General features: G+C 45.4%; 1 protein-coding gene across 3 annotated transcripts in view; it reads right to left on the minus strand.

Annotated features, from left to right (window-relative positions):
* Positions 1-15685, minus strand: part of RUNX1 (runt-related transcription factor 1) — a 280164-nt gene extending 264479 nt beyond the window's left edge. The window contains exons 1-2 of one of the 3 annotated variants that reach the window (XM_011999143.1): positions 15509-15639; positions 15179-15295 (exon numbers count right to left, since the gene is read on the minus strand). In XM_011999143.1, coding sequence (XP_011854533.1) covers positions 15179-15236 — 58 coding nt within the window. In that variant the 5' untranslated portion in view covers positions 15237-15295; positions 15509-15639. Of the gene's footprint in view, positions 1-15178 lie in introns of all 3 variants that reach the window. The other 2 variants (XM_011999142.1, XM_011999141.1) reach the window with 2 other exon arrangements.
* Positions 15686-15973: the final 288 nt, after the last annotated feature.

A 15973-nucleotide genomic window follows, 5' to 3' on the forward strand; every position in this document is an offset into this window, starting at 1 on the left:
AGTTATTCAAAATCAGGTACTGGGAGGACTCAGAATTACAGCACTATGTACTGACAATAATTTTAAAACAGTTAAGGGCTCTTTGATTACCAAATCATTGTCCTACTTCCTATGACATCTATAACTAGAGACCAAGATAACTCATTTTAAGTTTATTTCACAGGACAAGAGTACCAAAGTCACACCCTCTCTAGAAGGCCTTCTCTTGAAAAATGCACAGCTTATTGGTCAGGCATCCAGACTTCAAAACCAGACTAGGACTGAGTGCAGCCCTGCCATTTCCCAGCTGTGTGACCTTGGATGAATTACCTGGCCACTCTATAGGCCAGTCATCAGTCTGTAAAATTAGGGAGAGTGATTGTCTCCACTGTGTAGATAACAGAGATGGCAAGCCTTTGTTGCACCAGCAGGTCAGAGTTCATGGCTGCCTTTTCTTCTCTGCTCTTCGCTTTGGGGACATGGCTGATGGTCTTAATTTCATGCCCTTGCACACTATCAGTTTTTGTGGACATCTGTAGCCAGCGTTAGGGGGCTGGGGTCGGGTAGAGATCAGATTAGGTGTGTGTGAGGCAAACATGCTAAAGATGGTCAAACCTGCCACATCATTTCATTTATTTGTGGGAAGCAGCAACAGTACATTGGTTTCTAAGGTCTTTCTGGGGCTGTGGTTCTCTAAAAAACACTCCAGATTTTACGCCTCAGGGGTCATCTGGCAATGTCTGGAGATACATTTGGTTGTGGCAACATGAGGAGGGAAGGGTTGTCACTAGTATCTAGTGGGTGTGGGTCAGGGATGCTGCTTAGCCACCTACAGCACACAGGGCAGTCCCCTCAACAGAGAATGATTTGGTTGCAAACGTCAACTGTGGCGAGGTCAGGAAACCCAACGAGCAGAGGCCAGATCCTCAGCCTGCATGATGCCTTTTACCTTGAACATGGGAGCTGAGTAACCTCAGCCACAGGCTCTCTCATTTTACCAGAGAGATGTACAGGAGGAAGATCAGGGTACAATTGCACATTGACCAGGGCCGAGACCCCCGCTCAGCCTGAGTCTGTTCCTGTTATACTCCCCACCTCATCTCCAGCTTCAGCCGTTTGCTGCCAGGAGTAAACAGATCCAATGTACAAGGATGCATTAGTGACCACACGCACTCACTGGGATGACACACTTGGAATTCACTTGTTAGATTTGGTGTGCATAGTGTGTAAGGAAGAAAATGGGAAAATCCAGTCAAATAGTGTTTAATTTAAAATGCAAATCAGGGTAGAAAGGAAAAGCCCATGATGACAGCGACCATGTATCAGACAGCATTCTGTGTATTTCTGATTCAGCGTTCACAAGAACCGCACGGGTAATCGTCATCATCGTCACACCGTATAGATGAGGAAAGGGAGGAACAGAAAGGGTGAGTAGCCTGTTCAAGGTGACTCAGTGGGAAAGGACAGAGCTGGCATTTGAACACAGGCTCTCAGACCACACAGGCTGCACCTGTAAAACTCCCCTCCCCCCACTCCATCACATCACAGAGAGGCCAGATGGGAGCGGGAAAGCCAAAGAGAATCTGGACTCCAACCGGGTTCTGCCTCCTACAAGCCGTGTGGCCTGGGCTGCTTTTGTAACCTGGTTTTTGCTTCATTTTATTTTTCATTTTTAGCCAGTGGGAATTAGCAGCTGTGCCACTATCGTAAGGTTTTTGATTAAAAGAGACGATGGAGGCAGCGTGCCTGACACCACTGCACGTGAATGTTATTTGTTCTCATTATTCATAAGCCACAGTGAAATGGAATCATCTCATAACTTTAGGGGGTCAGCCAGAATTGTTCACGACAACAGTGTGGAGGACACGGGACGGCACTGAGGGTTCCTCCCTCTCCCTCTTGTTTGACGTGGACTCCAGATTGAGAACCCATGTGGGGCACAGGTGGGGGCTGTCCAGGCTCATTGCAGGTCTCTCTCTACTTTCTGCTCCTTCAGGTCACGTGGTTGTGATTGAAAAGAGGAATAGAGAGATGTGAAGTGGCTGTTTAAAACAACTCCAACTGCTTCTGTGTAAATGATGTGTCTGATCCTAAACTGAGAGGGTTGAGGGTCGGGAACCCTGGGCCTCCCCAGAGGCTGCTGTGGGTCTGGGGGCCAGGAATCCTCAGGAAGAACCCAAGTTGGGTCTGAAGGTGACAGTGGAGGCCACTATCCCTGAGGGAAGACAGAAGAGGGAGCAGGGAGCGGCTGGGCTGCCGAGCCCTACTGTGTGTGCACACAGTGCTAAGTAAGCCTGAAGAAGCACAACAAATCACAAGGATGCCCAGAATATGATCTCTAGTTTATAGCATGAAATTTTTACTTTCCTGTTAATTGTACATTCTGTATAAGAAAAGCAGATTCCTTTCCTAAGGAGCTTTATGATTTTATTTTATTATTATTTTTTACTGGGGAGAATAATTAGCTTGCACATCTTTTAATTTGTCCTGTTAAGATGTTTGCACGGCAGCCGTGAGAGGCTGGCCAGCCCCCTGCATTTCCATTGATCAGGGCACTCACATGGCTGGCTGTGAGCAGGCTTTTGGGGGAGAAAGTCATTTATGATTGCATCCTTCAGGATGCCGAACCCCTCCAGAAAGGGAAGGAACTTTCTGTGACTCAGAAGTAGCTTGCTGTAGTATAATCAGAGGAGAAATGCCTTTTATACAATAAAGGTGAAGTGGGGAGAAAAGGGAAAACCGCCCCCCAACTTCTTGACAAAAGGAATTGTCATGATGTCAGAGGACTGGTGACATGGACTTTTTGAAATGACAAATGTCTCTGCAGAAAGGCCGTTCTCAAAGGCCAACCAGTAGGCGTGTGCATCTCAACTCTTGTTATGCCACTGACGCTTCGTGGTATGAGGTCCTGTTTACAGGAGTGACTGAGGCCACTGCTTGCTGTCACGGCTGAAACAACTGCTTCTGGGTACAATGTTTATTTTAACCTCAGGAATAAGTGGATGGGAAGTGCTTGGGGCAAGCCTCATGGAAAACCCTGGCTAGGGTCAGTCAGGGTTAGGGTGATCCACCCCTGAAGGAGGGACTCAGATGGCAGGCCCCTGACCGCTGGGCACATCATTCTGTGGTTTCTTCTGTACATGTGTTCCACAGCCTGGAGTGGGATAGGGCAAGAGATGCACTTGGGACACAAAATTCAAGGTGGTGCTCTCTCAAGCCCGTGTAAATGCAAGGTCAGCCTTGTACAACAATGGGAGCAAATGTCACCTTAAGTTTTTCATGAGAAGTGCCTAATTTACGTCACCCTGATGTCACCTCTGATGGATCCTCAGATTGATAAATGAAAACAACTGGTCAGTCAGGAAGAAGGCACAGCAGCGGTTTCTCCCCACCCCTGCATGTCACCATCATCTTGGGAACAAATTTGAGCGCCCCTGGCTTAAAGTCGTGTTTCTTTTGGGCTGTCTGGGAACCACCTGAACATCTCTCTCAGCTCTGACGGGAGAAACATGTGGGCAGGAGAGGTCTGGATACCAATGGTGGGGCCATAAAACCACCGAATGCACCCAGAGTCAGAAAAGCAGACCAGGATGGTGGCCAGTGCCCCAGCTTGGTGCCACCCCACAGCATCACCCCCTGTCCATGCGGACTTGGCAAGGCTTTCACTCTGTAAGGCTAAGCTCCCTCATGTGCCAAACAGATATTCTCAACACCCACCTGTCCCCTCCACGGGCAGACAGACAGTGGGCTCTGCTGCAGGAACCGCCTCCGTTTGGACCCCACCTGCACCTTTCCCAGTAGTGTAACCACAAGCAGGTCACCCAACCTTGGCAGGCCACGCTTCCCCTCCATTAAGTGGGATTAATAACGAGAGCAACTACTCAGAGGGTTGTGCCAAAATTTTAATGCAGTAAGGCAAGAAAATGCTTGGAACGGTGCAAGTGCCTTGCACATAGCATATGCTCAATAAATGCTAGCTGTTATTACTATCAACTTTAATGTTCATAAACTCAACCTTCTGCCAAAGAGCACCAAGATCATTTCTACACTGCTACACGATGAGAGAGGCAGATATTTCTTTTTTTTTTTTTTATCTTCATACATGCCCGGTTCCTGGAACAGCTTTGGGGCCATGTTCTTGAGGTTGGTGGAGATAGCTTTCCTGTCCCTAGCCTCCCTTCAGTGGCATTTTCAGAGTTACGTTTTACTTATTGACTTCCTCTGTGTGTCCATTGCTTTATACATATTATCTCAAATCCTCTTGACAACCATGAAAAGTAGGGCTCATTCCCCTTGTTTACAGATGAGAAACTCGGGGCTCTGTGAGGTTCGATAAATGGCTGAAGTTCACACAGGTGGTGGATGCTGGGGACAGGGAGAAACCAACTCCTCAATTCTAAAGCCCACAGGCTTCCTGCTCCCCCACCCCACCCCTGTGCTTAGGCCTGTCTTCCTCCCGGACTCCCTATCAAAGGCAACTCATAGAAGATGACCCTGGCGATAAAGAAAACACGATTCCTCCAGGAGCTGAGTGGAGTTTACACTTCAACATGGACTGAAGCCTCCAGGGGAAGAGATAAAGGTCTGCAGAGAGAAGCTACGTCCTGGTGAGCAGAGACATGACATTTGTTGGTATCTAGGAATTTTTTGATTCAAATTAGGGTGCCCATGGAGGGGTAGGAAAAACAACTAGTGCTTTTAAAATTTCATTTTAATTTCTATTTGGAGGATGTATTTCATAATACACATACTGTAATTATATCAAGACAGGAGTACAGCATATAATTTATAAGTAAATAACCATGCATAGATAGTGGGGCATGTGAAACCATATTTACTGATAGGTGGCAAGATCAAGAGTCTGGAAATGGCTGATGTTGAGCATTTCAGCAGTTTCTGCTACACCTAGAGAAAGTTTCCTTGAATTCAGCACATCCTGGGGAGAAGTCCCAATGGATTCCCTAAGCATGTGAATTTTGAATGCTGGCCTCTGTGTGTGTATGTGTGTGTGCATGTGTGTGTGTGTGTGTATGTGTGTGTGCATGTGTGTGTGTGTGTGAGAGAGAGAGACCTTTATTTCTCCTGAGGCCACTTCTGAGCTTTGAATCAGGAGTGATGTGAGCATATATATCCCTGATGGGAATTACAGTTTGGGTTCCAATTTTTATACAAAGATGAAATCTCCCACTTCCAAGGGCTCCTTCCAGAGCTGAAGCCTGGCAGCCTTGACCAAGGCCATCTCTGAACCCTCTGCACGGATGTGCACATTGGCTGTTGTGTTCGTCCAGATTTTGCCCTAGACGCTCATCAAAACCAACCTGGTTAATTGCAACATTGCCTAAGGAGCCAGGTGCACAGGCACATGGCAGGTGCTTAACCAAGGTGGTGCTGGATTTGGGGTAAGAGAACATCCAAAGGGCAGCAGGGGCCAGTTACTCCTATGGCAACTGCATTTCTAACTCAGCCGAAGGACGTTCTTAAGGACTTGGGGATTCATACACATTGCCCTGCCTAATGAGTTCACAAGGTGAAGGGATTTAACATGCAAAGGATTGTGGTATCTGAGCAATGCAAAGGGGAATTGAGGAGGATTAGGAGAAGTGTCTGCTAGTTATGTGGATGCTTGAATGGAATCCACCTCATAAATTCAGTGTCTGCAAAACTGTGGGTAACAGGAGCTGAGAAGACCTGGTTTCTCATTCTGACTCAGGCACCAACCAGCTATGGAACCCTGGGCAAGTGAACCTCTCTGGTGTCCTAAGGTAGACAGAGGTCTAAAAATCACTCCAGCCAAATATTCTGCTCTTCCTTTCTAGCAGTTTAAAAATATTTATAATTATAGTTAAAAAAATATATAATTTTTAGATGCCAACTGAAACGATATAGAACTACATATATATAACTCTCTATATAACTCTGTAACACAGCACATAAAACTTACAAAGCATCATGTAGACCAATGTCTTATAGTTCATATGTCTCATGGTTCATTTATTTTTTTAACAGATTTATTCACATCTGTAATACAATTATTTCTTTGTTTAGAATACAACCTGGAGAGAAGCATATGGGAGACACAGTGTTTAAAAAAAAAAAAATGAAGTAATGATATGGAATGATTGACAGTTGGATAGAATTTTCATTGTCGGCACTTTTACTTCTTTATATGACCCTGCACCTTTCACAGTGCTAATATTTGTTTAAGGTTGCTTAACGTTGTTCCTCTCCTCTAGAACTTCGGAAGTAAAAGCCATTCTGATCTTTAGAAACAGTAGAATCAATAACAATAAATAATAATAAAATAGCAGCCTGAGTTTCTGTTCCTACCTGTCGATGCCTAAATAATTTCATTTTCACCCATTTACCCATTCATTACATGAAAGGGGCTGGGATAAGAGAGAACACTCCTGAAGGGGAGAACTACTTTTTCTCCTCCTTTTAGTTCCTCCCCACTCTTGCATGGGTTTTATACACATATGTGGTTTCAGATTTTATGAATTCTATGCTTTCAAAGTGGGTGAATGTCAAGTTCAGCTGTGACTGTTAGTGAGCTGGATGAAGCTGCCCAGATGCAACCTGCAGATGGTATGGAATGAGGGGATCGGTGCACAGAGTTCAAAGGGCAAACAGAAGCTGTGTAAGAAAATGCAGCAAACTGTGGTTGGTGTTAAAACTGCTCCTGGAAAAAATGGTACTGAAACCAATGTATCTTAGTTAACCTAAATTATCTTTTGCACATTCTGGGGGCATTAATAAGAAACAAACGTTAATAGCTATATATATTACAAAATTTTGCACAGAAAAAGGGAAAGTGCTTCTCTCTTGAGCAATGAGTGCCACTCTGACATTTTTAGTCTTCCTTAAAAAACTTACCCATGATGGGCCAGGCGCAGTGGCTCACACCTGTAATCCCAGCACTTTGGGAGGCCGAGGCGGGCGGATCACAAGGTCAGGAGATTGAGACCATCCTGGCTAACATGGTGAAACCCCATGTCTACTAAAAATACAAAATTGGCCAGGCGTGGTGGCACGTGCCTGTAATCCCAGCTACTCAGGAGGCTGAGGCAGGAGAATGGCTGAACCCGGGAGGTGGAGATTGCAGTGAGCTGAGGTAGGGCCACTGCACTCCAGCCTGGTGACAGAGTTAGACTCCATCTAAAACAAAAACAAAAACAAAACCCAACAAGAAAAACTCACCCACGATGGAATGTGACTATGGAATACCCAGCGGTGTGTTCAGAGTTCTGACTTCTGTTTGCTCTTTTTAACAACCCCCCATCTGGCAAGCTAACTGCTGCAAGATTTTTTGGGTCTTTCTTTAGGATCTACTAACAACGAAAAACATATATATGAAAACCTACACATTTTCTTTCAGAAGTATATGAGAGCTGATGAAGACCAATGTACCTCCCAAGGAGAGGAGATGACAGAGGCTGTTCTGTGGTGTTGCTCTCAGGCTATATTTGATTTATTGCTCAAATCTTATTATTTCATTCTCCATCCAAGACTAGCAAAGTTTCTTTTGAGAAGTCACAGTCTCTACAGAGGGTATTCGAACGCCCAGGAGCAAAAGTTGGATGTTGACAAAGAAAGTAAAAGTAGAATCTTTGCCACGTGTTGGAGCTGCATAGTTCTCTTTCCCAATGGACATGTTTCAAGACTGAACACGTTGAGTATTTGATTTAGAATCAATTTAACATGAACTTCGCATTTACGCAAAGCAGCATCAGTCTTGAAATCAGCAGAGCCATCGAGCAAGCCCAACTAGCAAACAGATTTCTATTTGTGATGACTTTTTCCATTTGGGGCCCCAAAAATGTCTTGGGGAACTCACTGCTTAAAAAGAAGTCCATCAAAACACAGACACATATGGACCATGGAATGGGAGGGCAGTGCTGCATACAAAATCAACAATTCTCTAAATGAACACCGACCTTGCAGAAAAACAAAATGAAAGCAAAACAAAAAGAAATTTCTAATTTCAAGAGAAAAACTGAATAACGACTTTCTTTTCATTTATCCTTTCTTTCTTTTTCTTTTTTTTTTTTAATGAACCAATGACTTTCTCAGGCAGAAAGATTTGCATCCATGCAGAGGAAATAGACAGGGCCAGTAATTACAAAGCAAAAAGCATCTGTAACTTGCAGAAAGCCAACGTATGAATAAGTGTTTCTAGCCAGATAGAGGGCAATTATCTGGTTATCTGTTTTTCATATTTCTATCGGAGATAAAATCATCTTTAGGCAAATTTGTGGAGGGCCATTTGAAAGAAAGTTTCCCTCTTTTGTAGAAAAGAATTCTCTTAAAAATTAAAACAAGTTTGGGAGGCTGGGTGATGGAGTTTTGAGAATTTAAAAGAGTGGGGAAGATGGGGGGGAGGGGCTGGGAAGCAACTATTTCCAGCTGCGAGAAATCTAGCACCCTCACAGCAAGGTGCGGTGGCTCTGATGCAAGCAACATTCCCATAGATACAGGCTGCCTGGTTTTCTGTTGCTCATTCTAAGGTGAGGAGAGGCTCAAGTCTGATTTGGGGCTTTGACACTGAAAAAAGGTGTGAACTTCGATCCATTTAACCAGCCCCCTGCCCCACCTCATCCCTTCTCCTATCCAGTTTGCTTTCAGTGGGTCAAGAATAAATATTCACCCTTGGCATCCATCTGCAAATTCCAAGAGGGACTGAAGGAAGAACTTAAAGTTCCTCTGCATGTGTTTCCAAAGCCCAGCTGGCACAGAAAACAAATGATACAAAATACGGCTGAGAAAGCACAGCCTATCTTTGTCACCAGGTCTGGCAGATACGGCTCTGGGCTCACAGGACATCTGCTCCCAGCCACCTTCCTCTCTGCTTCCCTCCACTCTCCAGGCTGGAAAGTGACAATTCCATTGTCCTCAGTTCCCTCCAGCCAGAGGCTCGTGACCTCGTTGTGGCCTAAGCAATATATCAGCAAAAGTTAGCAGAGAAGGGCTTCCCTTCCTGAATAACAATACCAGGCCCCACAAAAAGGAGTTGAGGCCTCCCATGTCCTTTCTGCCTGGACAGATCAGAGGTGCAGGCCATCGCTCCCTGGCCTCAGCATGGTGGGCCCAAAACATAGGAGTGTCCTGCACCCCACTGTATCAGCCTGGACTGCTCACTTCAGAACTCCTGTGCACCACACAGACCAGTGCCCGTCTGCTCAAGCCACTGTGCTCAGCTTTTCCCTGTGTGCAGTCCAACATAATTTTCATGGGTAAACCTGAGCAAGAGCTTTACTCTCTTTCTGTCATTGCAATAAAATACATCATTTCTGTCATGTTTCGGATTTAGTGTTTATTCCTCCACCTTGGCTCCTTTCTGGCATCATTACTCAGTGTCATTGCAAGATGGGGGAGGGAGAGAAAGAGAGAGATTCAGAGAGCCAAGAGAGCACAGGACGTGTCTCCCCAGCAAAGAGTGAAGCCTGTGCAAGAGAGAGGAGTGTGTCTGAGCTTATTCTCCCAGCATGTTGAAGATGACAGGAGGTTTTGAGCCCTGTTTTGTGTTCAGGAGCCAGCCTGTGGTCTCTTAAAGCACTCCCTGATTGTGTTCATGGTCAGCAAAGATCTCAAAGGAAATGCTCCCTTTTTTATCCCTCCAGGACATCCTAATTATTATATTTTTTGAGGAGGAAAAGGCCAAAAAAGACATAACTCTTCGGCTTGGCTGGAGGCTTAGCGAAAAGGCTAAAGAAGGGGACTAGTGGCATCTGACGGGGAGGAGCAGAGCAGGCCGAGAAACAAGAGTTGCAGAAAAAGTGTTTTGTACATTGTAATGTCTATTCAGGCACCAGAGTAGCTTCTGAAGATTTCTTGAAAAATGGGAGTTGGAAAAAACAATTGCAAAAATGAGGGAAAGTATCTTGTATGTGTGAAATGATAGGAGAACTATTTTCAAACAAAAATTAAAATATTTTTAAGTGGCTTTGTGTTGTTAAGTTAAGAAGATTTGTGATGTGTTTTATGGTACCTCTTTCCGATGCATGTAAAGATTTCCAACAGGAACTTGGTAATTTGGATGCAAGCTTGTCTAGAATATTATTAGCCCATTTTGCAGAACTCAAATGAGACACAAAGACATCTATTGACTCATCTAGGTCACTAGGAAGTTACCTGAGAAACTGAAAATTTGCTTGAGTTTCCTGTGTGGGCCTCCTCTGCTGCCTCCAACAAGACAAGCCATCAAAGCTACTTTCATGTCTGGGCTTTGACAAAGAACATGATCAAAAGTGTCCCCAAGGAGCAGGGGAAACGGGAGTCTCTCAGAGGCCCAGAGAACCTGCTCATAGTTACACAGGAAAAATGGCTTTCTCCTTAAGAATAGCCTTGGAGAAAATAAAGCTACACCAGCAGTCTCAATGAAGAGAGACATCTCTGTTGTCCTTGTGTGTTCAGACCAAAGACTTAGCATGACATCGTGCCCCAAGTAGCCTCCGTATTTAAAATCAAAACTTGTTAAGTTGAATTTCATAAAGGGCTCTTGCTCTTTTTCCACAAGGAAGGAAGGCTGACCTGCTGTTGAAAAGCCCTTAGGGTGAGTTACCCACCACCATCCATGCCCATGTGGGATCCTGCAGCTCTAACTTTGCCCAGGCTGTACTCTCAGCCTAGATCACTCTTCCTTCTTTTCTTTGTTCGCACCTTCCCCTCCTCCAACTCCTGTGCCCCTCTCTCCAGCGAGCCTCCCGTAATGTCCTCCAGGGCGTTGAGACCTCTCCCTCCCTAGAGCAGACAGGGGTTGACTGGCTGCCATCTTAGATAACTGAACATTGATAGCCACCGTTCAGATTTATTGCTTACTTTATATGGCTGGGCAAAGCACCTTACACAGATTAATTTGGTCCACACAGCTACCTTAATAACAGGTACTATTGCTACCCTTACTCTGCAGGTGAGGAAACTGAGGCTCAAGAGAGAAGCTCTATATGCTATTTGATGAAAGTCAGGAAAAAGTAAAGAAAGAAAAGGCCATCACTGTGTCATCTGAGCATATTCCCTGCACGGACCTCCTGCCATTGCTTTCTCTACTATCAGGTGCTCTTATTCCTCCAGACTCTTCCCTCTAGGCCTTGGGCTCCTTATACAAGTCTGTGTGTGCACAGCAGCCGTGCAGCCCTCCTCTGTCCCAGCATCTCACCAGGCTTGATTTCTCAGTAAAGGGCTACATCTTTTCTGAGCATACCTTTCGGATCTATTTTGAGAGAATGTAGGAACGTCTCAGCTACTCATTTGCTTTCAAAAGCTCAAAAAAGCTCCTTGCCATTCGGAATCAGGTCAGCTGCTGCTTCCAAAGGTGCTTCTGCTACGGGTTGCTCCGTGCCCCTGTACTCGGTGTGTGAGCAGCTGTGGGGCCTCCTACAGCCCCCTAAATCCCACTAGTAAAGTGAGTCTGAAGTACAAAGACAATCCTCCTCAAGAAAGCAGAGCTAAGAGATGGCTTCTTTGGGAGAACCGCCATTTGCTCTTTTAACACTTAAACATTTCAAAATTACTTGTCATTTTCTAAAGCTTCTTAGCGTGCAAAAAGTCTAAATGGCAAAGGCATGATTGTGAGTTTAGATAGTTTTATCACACCTTTTTTTTTTTTATAGTTTCAAAATGTGTGGGCAGTTTCAGATGTGAAACTCCATCTCACAAATGAGGAACCAGAGTCTGATTCTTCAACATCCAGGAGGGCAGCCAGGATGCCCCATCCCACAGTTTCCTTGTGGGCCAGGGTGAGTCAGATTTGCTAAGACCCACTGTTAGGGACTGCACTATGTCTCCCCAGAATTAATATATTGAAGTCCTAACCCCAAAGTGCTTATAATTTGACTCTATTTGGACATAGGGTTTTACAATGATGTCATTAGGCTAGCCCCAATACAATGCAATTGGTATCCTTATAAGAAGAGATTAGGATACAGCACACACAGAGGGATAACCATGTGATGAAACAGGGAGAAGGCAGCTTTCTGCAAAACCAAGGAGAGAGGCCTCACCAGAAACCAGCCTTGCCCACACCTTGATCTCAGACCTCCAGCCTCCCTCCAGAACGGTGCGAAAATAAATTTCTGTGGCTTAAGCCTGAACTCTTAAGATCTTCAGATCTTAAGTGTTCAGGCAAGCCAGAAGAAGTGTCTTAATAAATATTCTTCTGAAAAGAGCGGCAAGCTGATGCTTAGAGAAGAACATACTTTATATATGCAGCTTTGTACTCAGCAATTCCCTTTGAAAGACTGCTTCAGTGGGGTAAACTTGAACCACTGAGAAGACAAGCAGGGAGTCGGTCTCGCTGAGATTTTTACCTGTGGTTCTAGGAACGCAGAGGCATGTGAGTATTCAGGCTTTGCATAGACCACTAAGCCACTTCTAAGAACAAGGCTACCTGAGCCATTTTGCAAAAATATGTACATGCTGAGGCTTTTCCTCTCCACACCTACCTCAACTCTTTCTGCCGACACACTGCACTTTTCAAGGGAACCCAAGTTTGGGTTCAGCAAGCATTTTACATGGCACGCCATGTGTGATAATTCCAGGAAATTTCAATCGCATCTTGTCTTCTTTCCTAAGCAAATTCGGTGGGAACCTGGTGTGGTGTGATAGAAAAAGCCCCGAGTTTTCTGTGGTAGACCACATCAATTTCATGTGCCAGCCTCTTAGACTCCGGCTCGCCTCTCTCAAGGAAGGGAACAATGGTTTGCTGGGGTTCACTCTTCTCTTTCCCCCCATTTCCACATGGGTATCTGGCTAAAAATGAGTTACAGGTTTCCTTCTGTGAGAATTGCATGGGCTGATAAAGTACCATCCCGGGAAGAAAACAAAGATGCTGCCTTCCCTTTCGGCTCACAGTTGCCGTTGGGGAGGGAACACACGTTGTAAATTATAGGCAGCCAGAAGTGACCGCATTGACCACTGCGAGTGGCCCAGCTATGGCAACAGGCTGAGAACTCTGGGGGAGAGCCATTTGTTGGCAGGGATGGTGGTTCTTCTAGCATCAGGCTCTAAGATGATGACCAAATGGTACCAAAAGAAATGATATTTTGCCACCTCTCTGGCTCAGGTGAATGATGTGGACAGCTAACCTGGACAATTTAAACCTTTCTGTTGATGGATCACTTGGATGAAATTAACCAGGAAATTGCCAAGATTTCACCCGGTCCTCTGGTAGCAAATCTCAATATTATATTATCAAATTAGAGATTCTAAAGAACCCTAAGTTCCTTTCACTGAAAGGAAGGAGTGGAAAAACCTTTCCAGATTAGCCCTTTTGAGTCTTGGTGTGAGCTCAGGCCCTCCCTACACTGCCCCCGTGAAAAATAACCGACCTTCGTTCCTAATCAAGGGCAGGTCAGCGGAGTGTCCACTGGGCACAGGAGCCCTGGGCTTGTCCGGGAGACAGCGGCATTCCTGCTATTTCCTGATGTCTGCACAGGTCACCGTGTCCCTCACCATCTTTGCTGTTGGCCAGTAAGGAGAGCCCAGGGGCCAGCACTGCACACTGAAATCCAACCTATTGCTCAATGGAATGCTTAAAAATTTCCTGAATCTGCCTTCCTGAGTTGATAAAATAGGAAACAATACACGTTCCGAGGGGGTATTGAAAGTGGAGTAAAGTCAGGAAGATCTTTCTTTCTGTTATTCAACAAATATTGCTTCCTCTGCTTGTTAGCAGCCCAGAGGAAATGCAGCCAGGGAGCCGTTTGCAGCTCTTTACCAGTGGCCGGTGTGTCTGTGTTACCAACCGAACGACGCTGCAAGACTAGTGACTAATGCATGTCTGCATGATTCAACTTCACTAAAATTCCCTCTGCTGCCAGTAAAGAAGCACTTGAAAACTCTTTAATTTGAAACTTGAGCTTGGTTAATGACTTGCTTTCTTCTCTTTCCCTTTAACTTCTCTCTTGCCATCCCCAACACACACACACACACTCTCTCTCTCTCTCTCTCTCTCTCTCTCTCGTCAAGTTTTTTAATATCAGGGACCCGGAAACATAGAGCCCTGTGCATTCACAATAGCATTTGCTGTGATAAAGTGACTGGCAAGCCCTCTGCATTCCCCTGCTCACTTAGCTGTATGAATAAATAATGAGTCACAGATACTATTTGGGTGCTCAAGAGAGTCTGTAGCCAGAAAATTAATTATTCTCCTATCCCAGCCCACTCCATCTCGGCTTTGCCAAACCATCAAGAAACACTTTGCAGGCACTGGTCAGAGTGCGTGCCCCGACGCACACGGCAATGCCTTTGTGACATTTTATGTTATTATTTTTGTTTGTTTAAGCACAGCCCTCTTTTACCACGAAAGATACACAAGACACACAGGCACACACACACTCACACACTCACAGCTCAACCACAGCTTTGTGCATTTCAAGAGGCTGGTTTCAAAAATGGAGACAGGTTTTCCACCCTGGCTGTTCCTATTCATAAGCCTGTAATCTAACGACTTCAGCTGTGAGAATGCTTAACTTGGGAACCTTCTTCATTGCCGTTTTCCAGAGAGACCTCGGTATGCCACAGTCTGCTTCCTTTCTCTCTGGAAAGATGCTGGCCGTCTGTTTGCATCGAGGCGACAAGGAAAAACACAGCACAGCCCCGTGCTGGTGATTTTCACCTAAGCAAGTCTGTCAGGCTCCTGTACTCTCTGCCTTGTAGAGACAGCTGCCTTGCCACTTTGGCCCTGAAGTCCCCAGGCTGGTGCAAGGCTATCTGAGAGCCTCCACCTCCTGCCCCACACTGGCACCAGCCCTCCTGGCTGGCTCTGTGCATGTGCCTGCTAAGCCCCAGGGCAGGCTGCATTCTGGGCCACACAGCATGCCGAGTTCAGGATAACTCAGACACAGTCATTCTGGGCAAGGGACAGCAAAATAAAACCCAGGGAGCTTCGTGCAAGCTTCGTAATCTCTAAGCCTTTAAACAAGACCAGCACAACTTACTCACACTTGACAAAGTTCTCACGCACCGACTGAACACTCCAACAGCATAACTAAGTATTTATTAAAACATTTCTGAAGAGCTTCCATCTGATGAGTAAGTAATCCAATAGCCTTGTAATCATATGCCTCAGTTTGAATTCCTCCCACAAACCAGACAGGGACCCGGCAGGCACCGAGGTATCTCTGCACCGAGGTGAAGCAGGCTGCCATTTCATTACAGGCAAAGCTGAGCAAAAGGAGGTATTACAAGACCAGCATGTACTCACCTCTCATGAAGCACTGTGGGTATGAAGGAAATGACTCAAATATGCTGTCTGAAGCCATCGCTTCCTCCTGAAAATGCACCCTCTTCTGAAGGCGGGGGACTCAATGATTTCTTTTACCTTCGGAGCGAAAACCAAGACAGGTCACTGTTTCACCCTCACCCTTCTAGCCCTACATCTCTCTCTCTTTTCCCCCCTGCTGGATACCTCTGGGACTCCCCAAGCCCTATTAAAAAATGCACCTTTGTAAAAACAAATATTCAAATTGTTAAAGATTAAAAAAAAAAAAAAAAAAAGCCAGCGCCGCCTTGGCTGTGGGTTGGTGATGCTTACCACGCTGCGAAACCCTGTGGTTTGCATTCAGTGTGATTCGTCCTGCCTGCTGACCACTGTGCTGGGTTCAGACTTCTGACACTGCCAGGCTACCCAACTTGTGGTTCTGTGGTTGTTTATGAGGCCCAAAGAAGTTTTCACACAACCCAAATTACAAATTTAACTGTTCCCCTTTCCACAGCCCATCTCAATTGGTTCTTGCCGATCACGTGACTTCAGTGATGTCAATTTTTTTTTTTTCCTTTCTGAGCAATGCCCTTCCTTCCCTCCACCTGCCCTCCCCCAGGCTGTGCAAGAAAATAGCCGAGTAGACTTTGCAAGAGGGGGGATGTAGAAAAAAGTGACTCAGTCACTTATTATATCTCAATGGTCTTTGCTGATTTAGTACAACTCGGCTCCTGTTGTTATTTGTGGTTTTTGGAACTACTGATTATTTTGATAAAGATTTCATTGCTGCTTATTCAA

The sequence above is a fragment of the Mandrillus leucophaeus genome, unplaced genomic scaffold (genome assembly GCF_000951045.1).
Source record: "Mandrillus leucophaeus isolate KB7577 unplaced genomic scaffold, Mleu.le_1.0 Scaffold582, whole genome shotgun sequence".
NCBI classification, from domain to species: domain Eukaryota; kingdom Metazoa; phylum Chordata; class Mammalia; order Primates; family Cercopithecidae; genus Mandrillus; species Mandrillus leucophaeus.